Source organism: Achroia grisella, unplaced genomic scaffold (assembly GCF_030625045.1).
Source record: "Achroia grisella isolate CSIRO2021 unplaced genomic scaffold, CSIRO_AGI_Agris_v1 utg903, whole genome shotgun sequence".
Taxonomy (NCBI): Eukaryota; Metazoa; Arthropoda; class Insecta; order Lepidoptera; family Pyralidae; genus Achroia; species Achroia grisella.
Genome location: NW_026713061.1, coordinates 1,171,898 through 1,193,386, shown reverse-complemented (window position 1 = coordinate 1,193,386; position 21,489 = coordinate 1,171,898). Strand labels below are relative to the sequence as shown.

Below are 21,489 nucleotides of genomic sequence, written 5' to 3'. Positions count from 1 at the left end.
TTCTGGCAAACAGGAATATCCTTTTCACTAGTGTGTGGTACATAGATGTCTTGTAATATAAACGCGATTATGAACAAGTATATACCAATAACCTACCTACCAAGAAGTCAATGAAATAAGTATTCTTTTGTTTTATTTTTACGAACTTTTATTATACATATTTTGGTTTGCTTCCATAATAATAAACTTTGACTAATATTTTTCTGTAATAGAAAAATAATAAATATATTTACGGTAGTATTATCGTAACAAGTATTTTTCAGTCCATATCCCGGGTCAAAATATGTTCCTTATTTTTAAATACGTACATTCAATTACTTTTTAACCATTCCATCGCTGCGATATAAGTATGTTGACAACACATTAGTAAAGTTTTAGAAGTCTTACTACTTATTTCAATGCAAACCAAATTGAAATGCAATGCGTGTTAGTCCTTCGAGCCGGAAACTATACATTATGCAAATAGTACCAAGCGGAGTGATCCCATAAACTTAGTTACGTATGTCATCATCTGAGTGGTCCTTACCCCATTCCTTTGGGTTCGGCGTAATATGTTTTTCTCTTCCATTTGTCCTCATATCATCATCATATTAGGTTTAATCCTAATTTTTCCACCTTCACTGACATTTTGGTATAAACAGTGTATGAATATAATAGAAGTGTGTACAGCCAAGGATTTGTTATCGATTTATCTAATGTGAATGTATTTTTATATCTGATAATAGAATGGTTTACGCACTATACGCTAACGGTTTACGCTGGCGGGGCACCAGTGGAGAATGATAAGATGAGCATGAGGTCAGGTTAGTTAGGCCATTATGGTAAATTTATCAGGAATATATCACACTATCTTCAGGAACTATGTTATGTTGACCTCCACATGGAAACCATGGTTCATTGCTTGAGATGGGGTTATTAATCCACATTAGCACTATAACAATCCAGATCCCTTTGCATAATGTATGTTACTAATTATTACTAATAAATAAAACAAAAAATAATAGAAACAATTATATTAAACAATAATATTGTAGTAGACTAGTATAAAAATAGCCAAAGCTACAGCACTGAGCAATTTTTTTGTGACTTAATATAAATATTAAATAAAATATACTTCATTATGAACATCATAAAACTGCTATAATATCCTTCACTTTATTTATACACATAAACATTTTCATAGGGTATATACATAAATTAGGTAATATGTTAAGAGGACTGAAGGAGCGGCATTGTGTAACATAGGATGAGAGGAACAAACTAGTTCAAAACAGTTGGAGCTGAGGAATTTCTGAAATGTGGACAGTTTTGACAAGGATGAAGAGAGGATCAAAAATCATGTGACATAATTTATGAATATACTCTAAATTATACAGATATTATGCACCAGGTGCTTTAATTTGTGATAACTACAGGTAGTTACCATATTCTTAGGACTATATGTTATGAGTGAACTGCTTGGGCCCAACATTGTCACTGCTATTTTTATATCTTATTTCCTTTATTGTCAACTGTTTCCCTTGGTGTATCCTTTGTAAATGACTCCTCATGTCATATGATCGCGAGAATGAACGGTGACAGACAGGACATTGTGTTTTCCCAGCATGAGAGTCCTTATGTAGAGTCAATGATGTTGGATGCTTAAAACCTTTTGGACATAGTTGACAACGAAATTTCGCCAAGTCGGATTCTGAAAACAATTCGCATTTTGAGTTTTTTATATTATTAACATGGGTTGTTGTTTGTAGAAATTAAAGATTTAGGAGAGATATTGTAGATTTAAAAGAGATATGCATACAATTTTTCTATGTGTATATTTACTTAATTTGTAAACCGCTAAACTAATATGATTTTCTTCTTTTAAATTGGGTGTCTGTAGTTTATTTGCAATTTGTAACCATAACCTATATACATAAACATCACCTCATATCATCATGTACACCTGTAGTACCTCCCATGTGGTGCATTCTGGTGAACTACATTATCATGCCTCCATATCCTGAAATTTCACAGTCATATCCCACACTCTAATGGAAAACCAAGTTACAAAGGAGCTGACCGAGATAGGTAAGACCTCTGTCTTACCTATCTCGGTCAGCTCTACCTATCTGTATCTCTATACAAACCACTTTGTACAAAGGTTACCTTAATACATACCAGAAGTGCTCTTCTCTAAAATATCTTCTGCTGACGTTGATTGATCAACTTGCATGTCTTCATTTGTAATTGCTGTTTTGGGTCTTGTGCTCGAACTCTCATCCAATTTTGCAATACTAGGTCGTGATTCTGAATGTTCATTCTCTTGATCAGGAAGACTTGTCAGCGAATTATTTTGTGGAATGTATTCTTCTCTGGCTCTATCGCTTTGCATTGTAGCTAAATTTATCGGCTCATCCAATAATACTGGCACAATATCTTCAGAAAAACGGGTCGACTTTGAACTTAAATCTAATGAAATGTTGTCATTCATTTTCAATTGGCTTTTTGGCGATTCATCCTCGATATTATCGGTCAATCCTTTTACTTCTAAAAGCTCTGCCGTGATAAGGAACGACTCCAATTGCTCTTGAAAAATATTCACTTCACCATGATACATAAAGTTGACGATAGCATTTAGGTCTTCAAATTTAAAGTTTCTAAATATTATCACAGGGTGCTGGCAAGGATTTTCTTTAAAAATTTGCTTAAAATAGCTGCTACAAGCAGATAATAACATTTTATGGGCTTTTATTTTGCCACCGTCACAACACAGGGTGACATCCACCAAATCGTTCTCAAATCGTAAAACATTAAATGCTTCTGTAACGTGCGTAACGTAATTATTCCAACGCAAAGAAAATTGCGGTGCATTATTCATTCTACAAAGATAAAGTAATTTAAAAAATAAATATTAATGAAAATTCTTATATTTCATCTAGGAGAAATTGAATTGTCAAAGTTGTCAATTTATTTAATGTCAATAAAGTTGATGAAAGAAAACAATTATATTATTTATGGTTTATCTGGGTTTACACCTTATAGCCAAAGCATATAAAATAGTAGTGGATGAGGCATAGAGTTCGGAATATATCGTTTTTTTTCGTTGTCTTCGCTGGCGAGGACAGTGTCGTGTGTGTGTGGTATGGAACGGACTCGTAGGGAGGTCAGCTCCCGTTATTAAGTGACATTTTACTATGCTTGTTAAGTAAGGAGTAAACAGACTCGTTTGATGTGAGGACCAAACGTTAGTTTCGTATTTAGCGTAACACCGAGTTATTTCGTTCGAGAAACTCATGGGATGTTTTGAGCGAAAAGTTGGATCCATTGAGCAATAGTGTCATGTTCACGTGTGCACAAGTGTTCATTTTGCGGCATTTACTTACACGCTACAGACGGAACCACTCACTCAGCATGAAAACAGCTTTTTGAAGCCTTGTCGTCTGCTAATAGTGATTTTTCTACTTTTACGTTAACAATGTATATATATATGTATACTTATATATCGTTAGTGTACAGTAAGTACAATATTGGGGAAAGGACACGCCCTGAGGAAATTGTTAGATTTTCTATTTTGTATGAACTACATACTTGAAAGAGAGACAAATTGTATGGAGTTCAATTGTAACTGTTATGCTCCGTATTTAACTGCAAAACTATACATTTTAATCGGGTATAATTCACAATTCTAAATAACATCCTTAAGAAATAGAATAGACTAGAATAGAAAATAATTTATTCAAATAAACTTACATTGAAGCACATTTAAATAGTCATCACATTTTTTTAATCTACCGGTCATTCGGAAAGCTATCATATCACAAGTAGAACGAGCAAGAAACTTGCGTGTTGCTCTTTTAAATAATTTTATTATTATTTTACATTTTTTAATTTAAGTGTATGAATACAGACCACCTATTAGCACTAATTCAATTAAATACTCAAATAGAAAAAATATTTAATATATAACCAACTGGTTAAACAATTAATAAGAGGAAATCAGTTATAGTGATTAGAGCAGGCCAGTCCCTACAAGCAGTACCCGTTCACGAGTATGACGGATGAGTCAGCCATCACTGCGCTCGACCATATTTTAGGGAGCCCAATGACCCGGCCCACCACGCCGCCACAAATCTGGACATTTTAGTGAGCATGACTACTCAAAACACTAGACCACGTCATAGCTACTTACTGTAGAGGCACCGATATTCTCAGTAGCGTATGTATGTTTGAGAAAAGAGGACTGTCCTGCGTTTTATTTACAAGTATCTTTTTAAGGTATGGTACCTTAAAAAGAAGTTGGAAGGAAAGTTGGAACAGCAAACTGTGTGTAACACACAAAAAACAAAAATATCATCGTCCATGCAACCACTAAGAGTGGTAAGATTGATAATCTGCTCCTGATCTGTGCTGTGGTCTATGGTAGCTGTCCACCAGTCTTTCTGATCTGTGCTGTACATGGATTATTATTTATCTATGAGATACGTATATATATCATATATTTAGTTTCTGCCACTTTCTGCTTATTATAATTATATTCTTTAGAATTCAATTCTTTACAGTAATGTATAAATATATATCAATAACACAGAAACTGACGTGACTTAAATGGCATTAAATGTTAAGTTTAACATAATAACAGAGGTATTCCCTTCATTATATTAGCAGATACGTCTAATTGTGAAATAATTACGTATACAGGTACGTAGAGTACCTAGAGCCTCTATTGCAATAACGTGCAAAATGAATTTAAATGAACTTGTCAGCAAGAATCAATCAATTAAAATAGTTCCATCTATTGAGGAGTCCTTACGAAGCATTGGATTAAATGTGGATTTGGATGTAAACAGTGTTGTCTGGTTTGAGCAACTGAAAGATGCTTACAGGCTGTGGAAGAAAAGCACAACAATAGAGAAAAATATAGAAATATTTTTCCAGTCAGTTCCCGATCCTTACCGTGTAGCCTTGGTTTTTGTTATAAAATGTGGAGAATGTAAAGACTGTAAACCGAAGTCACTGCCTTTTTATATCATTGAAACACTTCAGAAATGGTCTTCACACAGTGGATCTGTTCCAGAGCAATCAATAAAACTACCTGCTTTTCATTTCGCCATTTATCAAAGAAATCAACACTTTTTGAATTTGATAGCAAAAACATATCAAATGGCTACAATCAAAGAAGACATTTTACCTTTCGTAAATGATATGATAAAGAATGACAATTGTAAGCAAGCATCACAGATAGTTATAGCAATGGAATTGTTTGATGACATTCCAGTTGAAAATCTTTTGTTTCCTTTGATATTACAAGACAAGACTTGTGTAATAGATGAATATCTTTCTGAATGCCCAAATCAAGTGCAACCTCTCCTAGTATTTCTAGATAAATTACTGGACAAAAACTTTGGGACTCGTGATTTTATACAGCAATATATAGATGAAAATAAAATATGCCATGTCAAATATGAAAAACTCCATTATAAACCTTTAGGCAAGCTAGTAGGGCGACTGTGCAATAAATATAATATCCCTATAGAAACCTGTAAAAATCTTAGTAAAAACCGTACAACAGGTGGACTGAAGTACTTAATACATCAGAAGTATCAGGAACATAATGTGAGCTTATCAGTTTGGGAAGATCTGGTAAAGGACTCATTAAAACAAAATGTTGAATCTGCTCATGAATTTATAGACATGTTAATAGACTATGATAGAAATGAAGCACTAAAATGGGCAAAGTACCTCAATTTAACAGAAAATCATTTACCTTTAGCTCTTAGAAATGTCTCCCTGCAAGATACACCAGAAGAGAACTGGGACACTGAGGTAGATCCTGCTCAAAATTATTACAAGTTTTCATTGCCTTCTGATCAAATTATAATGATAGACACAGCAGAAAAGTTTTATGATTTGATGGTTTCTACATTAGCTACCTGCAGTGTAGTGAGTGTAGACTGTGAGTGGAAGCCATCATTTGGTGCCACACAGTCACAAGTTGCATTAGTACAGATTGCAACTCAGCATAATGTCTACTTGGTAGATGCTTTGTTATTAAATAACCAGCAATATACCAGTTTCTGGTACACATTTCATAAGTCATTCTTAGATAATGCAGAGATAGTTAAGTTAGGATTTGGACTAGAGCAAGATTTAAAAGAATTGAAATGTTCAGTTAATGGTCTTGGTAATATAAAAGTGAGAGGTGAAGGTTTATTAGATTTAGGCTTGCTTTGGAAACACTTATTGAATATAGGTTTCATTTTTCCTTGTAATAATGAATCTGGAGGCAACAGTCTTAGTTCCTTAGTGCAATTATGTTTTGGTTTACCTCTTGAAAAATCAGAACAATGCTCTAATTGGGAACTACGACCTTTAAGAGAGACACAAATTATGTATGCAGCACTAGATGCTCATGTTCTTATAGAAATTTATGAATTGCTGCAAAAGTTGTGTCAAAAACAGGGCATTAATTTTGATGAAATTTGTAACAATATAATGTCAGAAAAAAAGACAAAGAATTCTAAGAGACTTAAAATAATTGAAAGATTTCAACCATGTGTAAATAATAGTCAAACAAAATCAGTTAAGGATGTAAAATTTTTAATTGATATTAAACTATCTAACTTAATGCCTTACTTAAGATATTGTGGTATAGACACAGTAACAATTGAATCTACTATGCTGTGGTGTGATACAGTCAAATTAGCTATATCTGAAGATCGTTTAATTTTACTTGTTAAGTTAAAGTGTTCACCTTCTCTTAATTTTCCACAAAGTTCTATACTGGATGTAGGCATGTCTACCTCCATTAAAGACCAATTAGATAAAGTATTAAATAGTTATAACATTAGAGTTGTACAAAATAATTTATTAACATGTTGTATTGAATGCAATAGTAAAGATGTAAAGAAAATTGATTCCAAAGAAGTTTTACAGTTGTGTAATAGCTATAAATCATTCACAAATGCAGACACACCTGGTCCTAGATATGTGACTGATGATTATGATGATGAGGAAACTAATTATGATAACTTTCTAAGTGATTCAGACTATGATGATGACATGTATCATATACAACCAGTTAAACATACACACCAATCCCTTTGTAAAACCAGTAAAGGTTTGCCAATACAAATTATTGACGTCAATAGTTTATCAGTAACAAATAAGCCAGTATTTGTATGTGAAGATTGTGGAAAGCTATATTGGGAAGGTGACGAATTCTTAAAAACTGTTAATAATACTATATGTAAATTGACAAATATTACTATATGGTAGGGGGTGAACCTATGAAATAGTACAAATTAAGAATAAATAAAAAAAATACTTCCTTATATTTAAGAACTTTTATTTACATAGAAATTAATTACAATCCCTAACTTAAGCTACTTATAACAAAAGATACAGAAAGTGATATATACCTGTGTTATCATAGAGGTAAGATTTGATTGTTCGTTTGTTGCACAAACAATCAGACTCCGAAACTACTGGAACGATTTGAAGAATTCTTTTACACTTAGAATCCGTACATAATCCCTGATGAATATAGGCGATAAAATATTTTTAAATTTATATTCTATACCTTATTTTTATTGAAATCAATATCGAAAGATGAAAATATGTATGTCAAAATTTTTGTATAAATACCCGTGCAAAACCGAATCGGCAATCTAGTTTAATATATCATAATTAGTGTGTAAATGTGGTTAGATCATATAGATATCACGACTAGTTTGTGTAGATTCTGGACTTGTTCAAATTGACATGTCTGTAGGCAAACATACACTAATTGAGTAAGTATCCATTTGATAAATATATTATTTTTTTACTCCCGAAGAATATAAAATTCCACTAATAAAACAAGTATGGAGAAACTTATTATTATATTCTATATTATACTATTTTCAAATTTCGACTTGGCAAGGAATATTTTTATCCTACTTGTAACACTCTTCTACCACGATAACCCGATTAACTCGTGTCTAGTTACGCTTATGACATCGTATATCTAGTTGTCACTTATGTAAGGTTTTTACCTGATCACCATACTAATCAAGGGGCGAGAGAGCATTGTCCGATTATATGCCATTAACTTCAGCAGATATTGGATGTAATCTCTGTAGTTGACAAGTGAAGTTGTCTGCGTCTCACAGGCGAAAGCTAGTTTTGTAAGCTGTTTCGGTGGAATGTACATTGCAGTGAAATTACAGGGGACGGAGGGATGATACCTTAGTAATCGGAATGGTAATGCGTAACAACTGCATGCATTTTGTAATCATTTTAATTTGTTTACTTTCTTTTCAATAAATATAGAATATATTTCATATCAGAAACCGGCAAACAGTGGTTTTAATTAACACTTACATACTATAAAATAAATATATTATCTAGTAAATATCACTGCACGTCATCAAAACGTAATTTCATAATTATTTTGTTTCTTGAACACTTCTATTTCATTAAGATCCAAGGCTTCGTTTCCTTTCAAATTTAAATGAACAAGTTTCAGAGGAGGAAATCCTTTCAACGTCGTCAAATTGTTATTTTCCAATGACAATTTCTGGAACATAATATATTTTTTTATATAGATTATTTAGTTAATAACAATTACTTAATGCTGTTGTTCAATACTAATATTATAAAAGCGAAAGTTGTACATCTGTTTGTTAAGTGTCCACTCTGATCTCTAATGAAAAATGTAAAGACAAACTGTATCACGAGGATGGATATAGCCGTATTTTATATGAAAAATGCAGATAAAGTGTAACGTTTGGTCTAGTTTGCGAGTTTTTTTTTTCGCGATAATTTCCGATGCTAGTGATCTAATTTTGTTAGATTTACATAATACATTTAACAAGGAAGGCTACATAACATCACGACACTACTAATAGGAGCTATGGCACAATGAAAATTCTTGCAAAAATGGGAAAGATATTAGATTGGGTAGACGAAGTTGAATAGGTAAGAAACTGTACATTAATTTAATTAAAAACTATACATTACCTTACAATGTTGAAGCACAGACAACGTAGGTAGTACCCGTGATGTTAAATTCTGATTAGATAAATTGACAGTCTCACAAAAGCTATAATAATGGAGATGTGGCAATGACGATATTTTCTCTGAAAACTTTACTGTAAACTCTGCACTTTCATTTTTATAATCATCTTGCAATTGATTTTCTATACTCCATTTTGATATTAAGTCACTGTAATACCCTGCACGCATTTTATCGTTGTTTTGTAATGTTTTTAAATTTTGAATAACCTCATTATGATAATGTTTTGCATTAATGCAATGTAAAAGAACCGTTGTAGTCAAAAGAGTCCCTGAAAATAAAAATAAGTATATTTCTATATTAACTGCTCCTGTATTAATTTAAAATAAAACTGGTATGTTATAATAATAATTATTCTATAATAATTATCTAGTGTAAAAAGTCATCTGCGTGAGGACCTTGCTTTATAAATTGTTGTTGTAAAAGGTAATCTTGTCGATAGCATTTAAAAAAATGTATTTAATTTCGTATTTTTACTTTATATTTTGAAATATTTAGCTCTTTGGGGCCTGAAGGCGATATACATAATATACTAAGGAACGTGTCTTACACACAGTAGGTATTCCTTAACAGTTGTCATTAGGTTTCAGTGAGAGAAGGCAATGAAATTACAGGATATCGAGGCATGCATAACATCTTAGTCCTCCAGAATGACAATGCATGAGTGGTGTCATGGGAGTCACGTGAAATGTCCATGGTGCTGTACGAAAGGCGACGGTCACGGTGGATCGTCAACTTGTTTACCATACCAGTTGCATAAAGAAAAGCTTAAGATGTTTGTAAATAAAATCAGTAGAAAATAAGTGATTGGTGATGATGATTGTCTTAAAAAATTAATTATTCAATTAAAAACCATAAATTACATTTGTTATCTGGTTCCATGGCCAGTAGCTGACGACATGAATCAAGCTGTTTCTTTAATTCCTCAATTACCGGTTCTGAATATTTTCTCTGAAAATCTATATTACTTTTTCCAATGTACACAGTATTTTTTTGCAAATTACATGCAATAATAATTTTATTGTCATTGTCTCTAGTGTATTCTACCTGAAAAATAATTAGAACACAATTTTTTAAATAAGTTTTATTAAACATACCTAAAGTTTGGGTATAGTGGTTACTGTCCCAAACTATGCCTAAAAATAGTAAATAAGAAACTTGCAGACACAAAGTACACTTTCAGTCAGTTATTGATATATCACAGTTTCTTGTATTCTTATTTATAAGACTACAAGTACAATAAAAACATCAACAATATAGTTTAGGAAATGAAACTCAGTTTTAACACAGAATTGTAAACTAAAAAAATAATAATTAAAAAAAAATACATGCCTCTACCTTTATATCCAAATTATCATGAATTATTTCATTATGATCATATATCCACACATTATCATACTGATTTCCCGTACAGGATAACCATTCTCCATTTACAGATGCATTATTTATAATTAAATGGGTTGTTTTTTTAACATAATCTTTGGAGACTTTTTTGTTAAACGCCACTGTTGTTTTTATAGGACTAACGGTACATACTACAAGGTCGACTGTGACTTTTACAGCACCTGAAATGAGAGATTTATAATTTGAAACTTAGTTCAATAAAAATACAGTCACGACAATAGAAGATGAGACCAATACGGCGTAACGTACATTGTAAACCATTTTAAACCTGAAAATAAACATAGTTGCGTTTTTTATTACTGCTAGTAATATATAATTCATTATCATTGTGAATTTTAAATTATGACAATGTATGTATTTAAAATGATGCTCATAAATCCGGGCAATTATACAGTTACTCTGCTTGTTATTAATAGCAAACAGGTGGTCCTGATGTTAAGAGGTAATCATAGCTTATATACAGAAATAGCAATGCGGACAATATAACAATATTGTGACAACTGCAATAGCAGTCATACAAACTGATATCGAAATTTCAGATGGCTAAGGTCATGCATCTTTGTTAGTTATTTATCGATAGAGACAGTTAAAGACATACTGCCAAAGACTAAATGTTATTGGAAAATGAGGATTTTATTTCATAGTAAAGAGAAAGCCAGCATCTTAACTCACTTGCAAATCAGAATAAATGTGTTAATATTACCTTACCTAACAACCATCTCTGATAAAACCAAGCACTTGTATCATCTGGATCAGTAAATGCAGCACTCTCAACCATTTTTAACTCATGTTTGTGATGTCCATCTTCAATTGGTCGGCCAGCTATAATGTATAATAAATCAATTTAAATTTACCAAAAGTTTATAGTTTAAAGTTTATATTTAAAAATAAATTAACAAAATAAAAAAATGTATAAGTAGAGATTATTGTAAGTTTTCACAGGGGATGATAGGGATGTGAGTGATAAATAAAATAAAACTGCATGAATAGAAAAACTATCTTTACGAAAAAAAAATGTTATCTTTGCTTTCCATTTTATGATTAACACACTATATAAATTTGACATTAAAATATATTTATTAGAAGTGATTTGACAGTGTAGGTATAATATTATCTTCTCATCTTACCTTCAAGATCGGGATGTAATTCTACCAATATTTTACTTCTGTAATGCCATGCAGAGTAGTTAGAGAAATTATCCATCAATTTCTCAGTTGTGAAATCAAATTCCTCTTTTAAAGAGGGTTTGCATTGACTGACTACAAATCGTCTATAATCCCAAGTGTGAACTGAAATGTAGGATTATTTGATATACAAATAATATTTAAGATACTTCATAAGGATATACATTGTAATTTACTAAAATAGTTTACAAGTTGCTTACTAACATAATATGGATGGATATTCAAATTAAATGAATAAATAAAAAATGAAATTATTCAACTAAGTAAATGTCATTTTGTAACAATGAATTCTTTTATATGCTAGGTTAACAAAGGTTCTAGTAGTATGGAAATAATTTTAAGTTACTGACATACATATAAAAGTCATTGTTTCCTTACAACAGTTACAAATAAATTGAAATCACAATCGCAAAATTTTTAAATGTGTAAGGTGCAGAAAATGTATGTATAAATACACTGAACTATGTCAATATTATATGCCAAAATTACATTTGTTTGTCAATATTACAACCCACTGAACATACCAATAAAGTTCATAGAAAAACCAGAGGAATTTAATTTCTGTATGTTAATTAATAGGTGTTCTCCATAATTATTCCTCATTAAAACCTTGTAGATTATTAACATTATAACTAATTTGTCAATATTCCATGTATACTAACAATTTCTTTCATCTAACTTCAGGTATTTATTGCATAAAGATAACTCTGTTTCCCAGTCAGGATTTGTTCTTGTCAATAGCACCCATTCTCTTTGATGCCAGGCACAATAGGACTTTGGATTAATTTTCAAACAGTACTCTGTCAATTGTAACTCAGCATCATACAATTCCACCATGTTTTCTTCCTTACTTTCCATATTTTTTCTGTAAATTTAAATATTACCTATTAAGTCAATAAACAACTTCGCTAACAACTTACCTGACTTTGATTGCCAAACTAGGATATATAGGATAGTGCAATAATAATCACTATATCATTTTTCTAAGGCACTAACAGTTATAAACTATTTATAATATAATAAATAATAATAACCACTTAAAAAAGAAATCTGCAATACTGTAGTAGGATTGCTGATTCCTTATTTAAAAATATAATAAACTAATCAACCATTAAGATAATTGTATATGATACCAATAATATTAATACATACAAAATGTAATGAAGTAATATAGCATACATCTATATTTTCTTAGTTAATCATTATCAGATCACCATCATTGTCTGCCTTTATAATTTTATTTAGGGTTCTTAGATAGGTAATGTTTAGACAAATGTAAATATACTGTACCTAAAAACATTTAAAGTCTCTCTTCTAATGTTCCATAATGTATAAATATCAGGGTTTGTTGTAAGGACCTTACCAGTCAGTTCCATTAGCTCTTGGTCCAGTTCTTCATTTTTCCTCTAAATATTTAATTTACATATACAGACATCAATTTTGCAATAGAGCATTATTAGCATGTATAATGCTCTATTGCATAATATACAAAATTTATAGGTACAGGAAAATAAACATAGAAAACTGTTTGGTAGGCTGAAAAATTTAAACTGATAAAGTACAAATGTCACAACAATTATTGTAATAAATATTGCAAACAGGTTTACATGTTTCACACTGTAATTTGTTTAGGTAGATTTACATCTTTTTCACAAATGTTTGTATCAAAATTAATTACAATATTGCAAAGTAATCAATTTAGACACAAACATTTGTTAGGGTAAGAAACAGATATACATATAATTCTGATTTGAATACCTTTTATTTATATCAATTGTGGTAAAATACATGTATTAGCACAATTGTATAAATACTGTATAAAATTTGTATTTTTTTAAAATCATTAACATCATTCCCCTAGAAATAGAAATCATTTTTATTCAAATAAACTTAATAAAAGCACTTTTGAATAGTCACATTTTCTTATTCTACCACTCATTTGAAATGCAGACTCATCACAATAAGAATGAGCAAGAAAAAGCTGTTCTAAAAAATCTAATTGTTACTTATCATTAATAATAATTTTAATAAGAATATAAGGATTTTATTATTGATAAACTCCATAAAATGTACCTTATCTTGAATTTTTTGCATAGCATGTTTAAATATCTTTAATTTTTCTTGTCTTTCTTTCTCCTTCCTAATCTTCTCTTCCTCTGTTGATCGAACTTTTACTCGCCCATGCTGCAATATCAATATTGTTAAAACTATATAAACAATGAGTCGTCATATTACTATGATTAATACACAATCATACCATTTTTTATTCAATAGAAGATTAAATATTAAACACGTATTTCAAACAAGTTTTCTGTATTTATATAGATTATTAAAACTAGTTCTATATATGTCAAAAAATATTGTAATTAATAAATTATATTTTACGAAATAGCTTAAGGAATGATAATAATTTTAATAATATAAATTTTTAACAAATACATTAAAAAGAAACTAAAATAGAACAGCATTCGTGATCTGTCAACAGTAGTGACTGGTATGTCATTGTCATTGGCTGACAGTAACATCCAGCATTTGACAGTGATCGCCACAGAACACTATTATCATAAAAAAATAATTATCCACTCAAGGGGGTTAAATATTGATCCCGGGTGTTGTTGCTCGTGAAATTGCTCCAGTGGGCTCACCTCGAGGCCTAAACCTGGATGCCCATAGAGAGGTGCGGAAGACTTGTGTCCATCCGTCTCTTTCCTTTATTCAGTTCGCGGTCGTTGATCTATCAAACGTCTTTGCCTTCGTCTAAAAAAAAAAAGAGAAATGTCAAAACCCAAAACTGCTGAGTAAATTTACAGCTTATAAAGAATATTTCACATTTATAAATTATCATATAGAATAAAATATACATAACTCTTCTTGCATTGTTTAATATTTGATTTATAAACAACAAAATGGAGCTTTCTGCAGAGGGTAAAACACCTGAATATATGGCTTTAGCAGGTATTAAGTTTAAACTCTCTTTACCACAATTGAGTGATAATGTTCAGCTGAAAGAAGAACTTCTCCAAGGAATTAAAAATGGAAATATGGCTCCTTATTATAAAGAAGTCTGTACTGATCTTGGATGGCCATTGGACCAAAAATTATATGATGAGATGGCAAAACAAAACCAAGAGAGGTTAGCAAAGTTTGAAGAGGATGACTCTGAGACTCCAGTGTGGCAAGACAGGTATGTTTTTTGCTTACACGTATTAAAATAAGCAAAAAAATACTATAAACCTATTATTTCTTTACTAATTTTTATTATTTATATCTATGCCTGCCTCATCTGTGGTATGATGTAGATAGAACTGCTAACATTTTAGCATTTACTACATTGGTTTACTATAAATGTATTGTAGCATAGATATATTTGCTGCAAAAGTTATTAGATTAATCATAATTGACATTTCCCTTAATTGCTTTGTTGAATAGGCAATGTGTTAGATTATTTCTTAACTTACCCATTGTTGCGTGTTCATGTTACATATTTTTGTTTCTGTTGCATTTTTTATATGCAATGAAATAAAACTAAAAAATTGAAATGTCAATTGCCATTAATCTACAGACAATAAATAAATAAGTTAAGAGAGTTTGTTTAATATGATTCAACTATTGACCTGACCTGGCTTACTTTTTGTATTATAATATGCATGTATTTATACATATAAACCTTTCTCATGACTCTTATCTATTACTGTATACTGAATTAAAATCCATTGTGTAATTTAAAAGATGTAAAAATACAGACAGACAACAACTGTATATCATATGATGTAAAGATGAAACATTATAATTTTCAGATTGGACTACCTTTGCTCAATCGGTGACAAAGAAGCTGCTATCACATTAGCCACTACCAAGTATGAGGATTCTACATTGACTACTAATAGAAGGCTGGATGCAATATTTGCACTCTTTAGGATTGCTTACTTTCATGGTTGTAATGTTAAAGACATGGGAAAGGCTGTTACTAAGGTGATTGTTAATTAACATTTCTTTTATTGATCTGTGGGAATCTTCTTATCACATGGATCATACATTTCATGACTTGACTGGCTGACATACATTTTAATAAAGGGCTCATAAGTTTAGGTCATCAATTATTTATTCATTTTACCAGTGGATGTTATAAAGTATTTTATATTTGATATTATTGTGTCAATATTTTTATTGCCATTAAATTTATGTCCAAGCTATGTACATGATTCAATATATAATTATTGGTATAAGAATATGAAAGAAGAAATTTATTAATTTTATCAACCATCATATCAACATTCAAATACAATGTACATTGTTCATGAATAAATAAGTAAATATGACAGTATAATTTTCTAGGCAACACAAGTACCATTGGTATCACATTGTACATATTTTGAATACATTTTTGAACCATAGCCTGTTTATGTCAATACTTTTTTTTTTTTGGGCTGTTGATAGATTATAAAATCTACTGTTCACCCTATTGTATGTAATATTGTTTCTATTACCAGGTAACAGGTACAATATTGTTTTGCAACCTGGTGCTTTATATGTTTAGCGCTGCCTTACTTTTTGATGATTGAGTGTTTGATTCCGCTTGTGATGGAAACACTTGTATTCATGAACGTGACTGCTTTGTCAGGGCATTTTTTATATATATTATGTACACATGTAATTCAAATTCTGGTTAACTTGGACTAAATTGTGTGAATTATTCAGAATTTTATTACTAATTTTTGTTTATACTTTCCAGGCTCATGAATTAGTAGACAAAGGTGGAGACTGGCGTTCAAGAAATAAGTTGAAGGCATATGAGGCGATTTATTGCTTAGCTGTCAGAGATTACAGTCATGCTGCAGAGCTCTTCATTGATTGTGTGTCCACTTTTGAGTCTTACGAGTTGGTTGACTTTGGTAAGATACCTTTGATACATTTGATGAATTGTATTCCTTGATTGATTTGTATATGCTGCTAATATTTTGTATGTTTCTCACATATTGCCTGTAATTTTCAGGAACTATCATTCAGTACTGTGTATTAGCTTGTGCATTGGCATTGGAACGCCATGCCTTGCAAGCAGCTCTTCGGCGGCAAGGTGCCGCTGTACAGGCTCTACGTTCCAGATTTCCTGAACTAAGAGAGCTGGTTGAGTCTCTGCATGAATGTCGTTATGCTGATTTTATGAAGAGTCTTGCTTGGGTAAGCACTAAGCATAAATCATATTATTTATATTTAATTTTTTTGGTCAATGACAAAACTGTAATTGGCATCTGAAATTTGCTATATTGCATAAGTTTTTTTTAACTGTGATCATACTTTTAATTCTTCATATATTAATTTAAAAAAAGTTAAGAGTTAAAACGGTAAAAAAAAGTTTAAATTTAAAAAAAACCTAGGGCAACTGTTTTATATACAATATACCTACAATGTATGTGACACTTCAATTATATTATTTATGAAACAGTAAAGTAAAACAAACCATTAAAATATATTCATTTAGTAAATACATGTAAATTGAATATGAAATAATATTTTTATGGTTATTAAAGTTCTGCAAAATGATTTTCAGGTTGAGACCCAAATCTGTGTGGACCCCGTATTTAGGCCTCACTATCAGCATTATGTGCGTGAGGCGCGTATCAAGGCTTATGTTCAATTATTACGCGCTTATCGTTCGCTCAGCCTGGACAACATCGCCGATACCTTTGGTGTAACTCGGGAATTTGTTGAAGAGGAAATATCCACGTAAGTGTATATTTTAAAATAAACTGCAACTGTCACTTTTTTAAGTATAGTTTCATGTGGTCTTCTTATTTTTGATGATCCCTGTTGTGCAATAGTGGGTGGATTTTTCCATAAACACAGTTTAGAGTTCATTCTTTTCGGTTGAGGTTAAATGATGAAATTAACTTAAGCTGTATAGTTGGTAACAATTATGTAGCTAAGTGCCAGCAATTTAAGGAATTAAGTATGTTGTAAGTTGTTTCAGATTAAGAATGAGAAATGGCAGTGAAACTACAGCATAAGCCATGCACCACATGGCTTCTTATCTTCTGCGCGCATAACATCATAGTAGTGATCATGTATATAGGCGACTGTTATCACTTACAATCAAATAGGCCGTCCGCTTGTTTGACATTCTAATTACAGAAGAAATCACATCATATTTGTCAATTAAGTTTAAATTGCTATTTGCTTTTAGTTTCACGGCAGCGGGGCGGCTACAGTGCCGTATCGACGCAGTAGCAGGCTGCGTAGTGACCGGTGCGGGTCGTGGTGCCGACGCGGACCGTTCCCAGTTGTACCAGGCCACCATCCGCGAGGGCGACTTGTTGCTCAACCGAGTCAAGAAGCTGGCCAGCGTCATCAATTTCTAACTTCAACATTCAGTAGGTTTAATGACTGATTTACTCATTCACTACTTTAGTAGCTACATGCTTACATTCCATTTCCACCATGGTTAATGTATAAGATTTTACATGTAACAGAGGTTGTATCACTTCAATGTACACTAAATGTGTGTGGTACAAGTGTAGAATATTAGTACAAATACAAATGTCATGCACAATGTGTGTATGACTTCTATAATAACTTCTATATGGGTGGAAATGGGGATAATGTGTTCTGGTAGCTGCCTCTTACTTTAAACAGTTCTAACACTTTCAATACAGTATATTAGTTTGTCTAAGTACTTAGAGACATAATAGTTTAACTCTCATTTCAATTTCTATTACTATTATATTTTAGGGAGCTAAATATATAACAGTTTGTAATAATACTTTTTTATTTAAAATAGAAATAATTAATAAAAATCTCTGTGTATTATTGGTAGTTTCTATTATTATAGTCCTAGCATATATCATCACTTACTGTAATGATAACAAAACACCATATTATGACAAAGCCTATGTAACTTTCTTAAGATCTTTTCTTTTATTAACATTTTACTTCATTCCTTTGGAATTTTAGCTATATTCATGATTTCGAAAAACCTATATTATGGACTACTATTATGGATATATTCATGGACTTAACATATGCCCTATGGCATACGGAACTATGCCTATTCCATATTTTAACCTGGTGCGATTCCCTATGGGTACGGAATCGCACCAGGTTAAAATATGGAAAAATTTGGCTTTATAATCTTTTTATAAACTATTTAATCCGAATGGAAAGCTGATGGAATATACATACTTTCTTTTACACTTCCACTCCAAGTAATTCAGTGAGTTAATGAAAAGAATCGCGAGTTTCATCTGTGATAGAATCCAAAATGACGATTTTCACAGATAATATTAATAAAAGTGATATTAGTGCAAGGCTCAGCAATCAAGTGTTCAATGGAACTCAGTATGATCATGCTGACGGTGTCGGTAGTCGGGCGTTTTAGTACGCCACTTTACTTGCAATGGCCGCGGATTCGATTCCTTGCACGATATATTTGTTGATTGTTTGAATTTGTCTGGGTGTTTAGTATGTGTATTGTGTGTATTTAAAATAAAAGTATTTCTATTCATTGTCCACACCACAACACAAGATCTGCTTAGCTTAAGACTAGATAACGCTGTGTGAATCGTCAGTAGAGTTATTATTATCATTCTGTTATTTTAAATTTAACCAAGTGGTAATTTCGTTTGCAATAATAGCGTTCCATCGCTAGCGGGCCACCAATGAAAGTTAAGAGGCACTGGATGAAAATATGCTACTTATCGTGACGAATAAATCGTTACGGTTTCTTGAGTGGAGCACCAACCTGACAGGGTGCGTTGCTGATAATGGGGCCAATAGGACTATTTCTAGCTGTTCCCTCCCCAGTACTCGATGATGCAGAATATATAATCACAATCATCTGTTACCATTTCTGCGTACTAGATATATCTAATTATTTAGTTTAAAAAAAAGTGTTAAAATAAAAAGGGAGTTCCAGGGTAAGGATAACAAAAAAGAAAATAATAATTAGTTATAATTGATTTTTCATTTTTTAAATAATTTGAATACTTTTTGGACATTTACATAAACATTTAATAATTTACAATGATTATTTATACTGACATGACATGACACATCATATTCATGACTAATACTACTCTCTACATCTATTTGTAACTTGAAAATCAATAACTGTAGGTGCTATGAAATTTTACTCTAGACAACTAAATTGTTGTACGAGGCCTAGCGCCTTACAAGCGTCATTTAATACTAAGAGTGTATGCATGATTTCAAATTTATAAATAATTTAATAGGACATTTATACACATAATATAATTACTACAGTATCGAAAATATAAAACACATAATTCGTGAACATAATTTCGCGTAAACTTATTATCAAATCGACTATCAGACTACTATTCATAAGCATTGAGAAATGCACATTTGGAAATAAATATCTATATTAATACAATTGGATAGATACGGCTGTGGATCAGTCTGCTTAGAGTGTTGGCGACATTCTACAATAGTACTTATTACTCTTTACGAAGTTACATTTTCTCATAACATCTGTCGCTCACATTTTTACAACGATATGTCGAAGTATTCTAAAGCGATATAATAGCTATGACTCTAAATACTTATAACTATGTAGACCTCAAATGCAAATACTTTTTTAATTTACATGATATGAATAGGTTGGTATGTCATTAACCTTTAATACTTAAATGTATTTAAGTTTATTAAACACCTCGTCTTGACCTAAAGTAGGTCTCAATTACAAGTATATCTAGTGTGGTATTCGATACATTTATGTTTTGACAAATCTCCTAATCCTGACGGTTTAAATGTTTGAATACAATTGGTTGGAATGTGGAGACAAAAATCATGCATATCGCCCCTCCATTATCACTTAGGATAATAATCAAAATTTTCACTTGAATATAATTATATAACTATATTTTATGCTCATCGCTATTATACAATTATTTACAGTTTAAAGATATATATTTAGGATTTTAATTAATTTTTGGGATAATTTATATTTACTTTTGATGTCATAGCACATGCGGCTGCATCTACATTAGGTATCCTATCCGATAGTACTACCAAAACGTTCGCTTCAGTTCGTAGGACGCAGCCTCTAATGTGCACTATCACAGAGTAATGACATAAACGTGGGGCTCGCGTGGAGCCCCCGATTGCCCCAGGCCCGTACTCGTGCATATAAGTTACTTATCGTAATACTAGGCGTTATAACACGTGGAATAACAATTTGTTACATAGCACTACATTTTGCATATAATTATGCTATATCAGACGTTTATTTCGTCGTAAATTTATCAGTCCCTTATTTTCATATAAGTTTACCTATTACTAATTCTTTGTACAATATAGACATGACACTATCCGGTTGCATATCACTCGCTGTCTCAAGTTGAAGTTTTTCGACGGCCACCAGTTCAATTCGAGAATTTTTGGAATGTGTTCGATTATTCATAATGCAATTCCGTTTATACGGTGAGGCCTTCGGTACGCGCCGGTGGCGGTAACGAGGCCAGGGGATGCGGGTGTTGGTGGTGGGGCGCTGGGGGTGACGGCTGTGTGGGCGGTGGCGGATGCGAAGCGTGGGCGGGCGGGGAGCGGTAGTCATTCTCTTCGCGCATCTGCCTGCTCCGCTCGGCGAGTTCGCGCCCACGTTCAGCCAGCTCACGCATAGCTGCTTGCCGTTCATCACCGCCTTCCAGGGACGGCGGCCTCTCGAGTGGAGATGCGGCACCGGGTCTTGCTCCAGCGAACGCCCCGAAGCCTAATAATCCAGGGAACTTCCCTGCTACGCCGTTCTGTCCCGCACTCTGCTGTATTACTGATATTTCGTTCAGCTGTAGGGACAAGATAAAATAGAAAACTAAGTAAGTATAATATATATACCTAGATAGGGGGGAAGGGGGT

General features: G+C 32.1%; 5 protein-coding genes across 8 annotated transcripts in view; 2 read left to right on the top strand and 3 right to left on the bottom strand.

Annotated features, from left to right (window-relative positions):
* Positions 1-1,038: 1,038 nt before the first annotated feature.
* LOC131853588 (zinc finger and BTB domain-containing protein 49-like) lies at positions 1,039-2,942 on the bottom strand. Its single transcript, XM_059204528.1, has 2 exons — positions 2,158-2,942; positions 1,039-1,690 (listed from the first exon to the last, which is right to left on the bottom strand). The coding sequence occupies exons 1-2, from the start codon at positions 2,855-2,857 to the stop codon at positions 1,437-1,439; spliced, it is 954 nt and encodes a 317-aa protein (XP_059060511.1). The 5' UTR covers positions 2,858-2,942; the 3' UTR covers positions 1,039-1,436.
* A 1,491-nt stretch (positions 2,943-4,433) lies between these two features.
* On the top strand, positions 4,434-7,297 carry LOC131853607 (exonuclease mut-7 homolog). Its single transcript, XM_059204555.1, has one exon. It carries the CDS (start codon positions 4,720-4,722, stop codon positions 7,252-7,254), a length of 2,535 nt encoding a protein of 844 aa, XP_059060538.1. The 5' UTR covers positions 4,434-4,719; the 3' UTR covers positions 7,255-7,297.
* Positions 7,298-8,140: 843 nt separating this feature from the next.
* On the bottom strand, positions 8,141-13,991 carry LOC131853606 (geranylgeranyl transferase type-2 subunit alpha). Its single transcript, XM_059204554.1, has 10 exons — positions 13,880-13,991; positions 13,696-13,806; positions 12,913-13,028; positions 12,285-12,487; positions 11,566-11,727; positions 11,147-11,260; positions 10,373-10,599; positions 9,898-10,081; positions 8,980-9,305; positions 8,141-8,536 (listed from the first exon to the last, which is right to left on the bottom strand). The coding sequence occupies exons 1-10, from the start codon at positions 13,880-13,882 to the stop codon at positions 8,387-8,389; spliced, it is 1,596 nt and encodes a 531-aa protein (XP_059060537.1). The 5' UTR covers positions 13,883-13,991; the 3' UTR covers positions 8,141-8,386.
* Positions 13,992-14,230: 239 nt separating this feature from the next.
* On the top strand, positions 14,231-18,388 carry LOC131853564 (26S proteasome non-ATPase regulatory subunit 6). The gene is made up of 6 exons (XM_059204485.1): positions 14,231-14,806; positions 15,420-15,594; positions 16,355-16,514; positions 16,616-16,800; positions 17,171-17,346; positions 17,804-18,388. Exons 1-6 carry the CDS (start codon positions 14,529-14,531, stop codon positions 17,976-17,978), a joined length of 1,149 nt encoding a protein of 382 aa, XP_059060468.1. The 5' UTR covers positions 14,231-14,528; the 3' UTR covers positions 17,979-18,388.
* Positions 18,389-19,572: 1,184 nt separating this feature from the next.
* Positions 19,573-21,489, bottom strand: part of LOC131853498 (homeotic protein spalt-major) — a 28,909-nt gene continuing 26,992 nt past the window's right edge. For all 4 annotated transcript variants that reach the window (XM_059204399.1, XM_059204398.1, XM_059204400.1 and 1 more), the window contains one exon: positions 19,573-21,419. In XM_059204399.1, coding sequence (XP_059060382.1) covers positions 21,051-21,419 — 369 coding nt within the window. In that variant the 3' untranslated portion in view covers positions 19,573-21,050. The remainder of the gene's footprint in view (positions 21,420-21,489) is intronic.

Coding starts and splice junctions, on each gene's coding strand:
- LOC131853588 (XM_059204528.1), bottom strand. CDS start 2,857: ATGAATAATGCACCGCAATTTTCTTTGCGTTGGAATAATTACGTTACG. Junction 1,691..2,157: donor TTTAGAGAAGAGCACTTCTG/GTATGTATTAAG, acceptor AATTGTTTTCAG/AATCCGACTTGGCGAAATTT.
- LOC131853607 (XM_059204555.1), top strand. CDS start 4,720: ATGAATTTAAATGAACTTGTCAGCAAGAATCAATCAATTAAAATAGTT.
- LOC131853606 (XM_059204554.1), bottom strand. Junction 11,728..12,284: donor GAAGTTAGATGAAAGAAATT/GTTAGTATACAT, acceptor CCTACATTTCAG/TTCACACTTGGGATTATAGA. Junction 11,261..11,565: donor ATTACATCCCGATCTTGAAG/GTAAGATGAGAA, acceptor TATACATTATAG/CTGGCCGACCAATTGAAGAT.
- LOC131853564 (XM_059204485.1), top strand. CDS start 14,529: ATGGAGCTTTCTGCAGAGGGTAAAACACCTGAATATATGGCTTTAGCA. Junction 16,515..16,615: donor TTACGAGTTGGTTGACTTTG/GTAAGATACCTT, acceptor TGTAATTTTCAG/GAACTATCATTCAGTACTGT. Junction 17,347..17,803: donor GTTGAAGAGGAAATATCCAC/GTAAGTGTATAT, acceptor ATTTGCTTTTAG/TTTCACGGCAGCGGGGCGGC.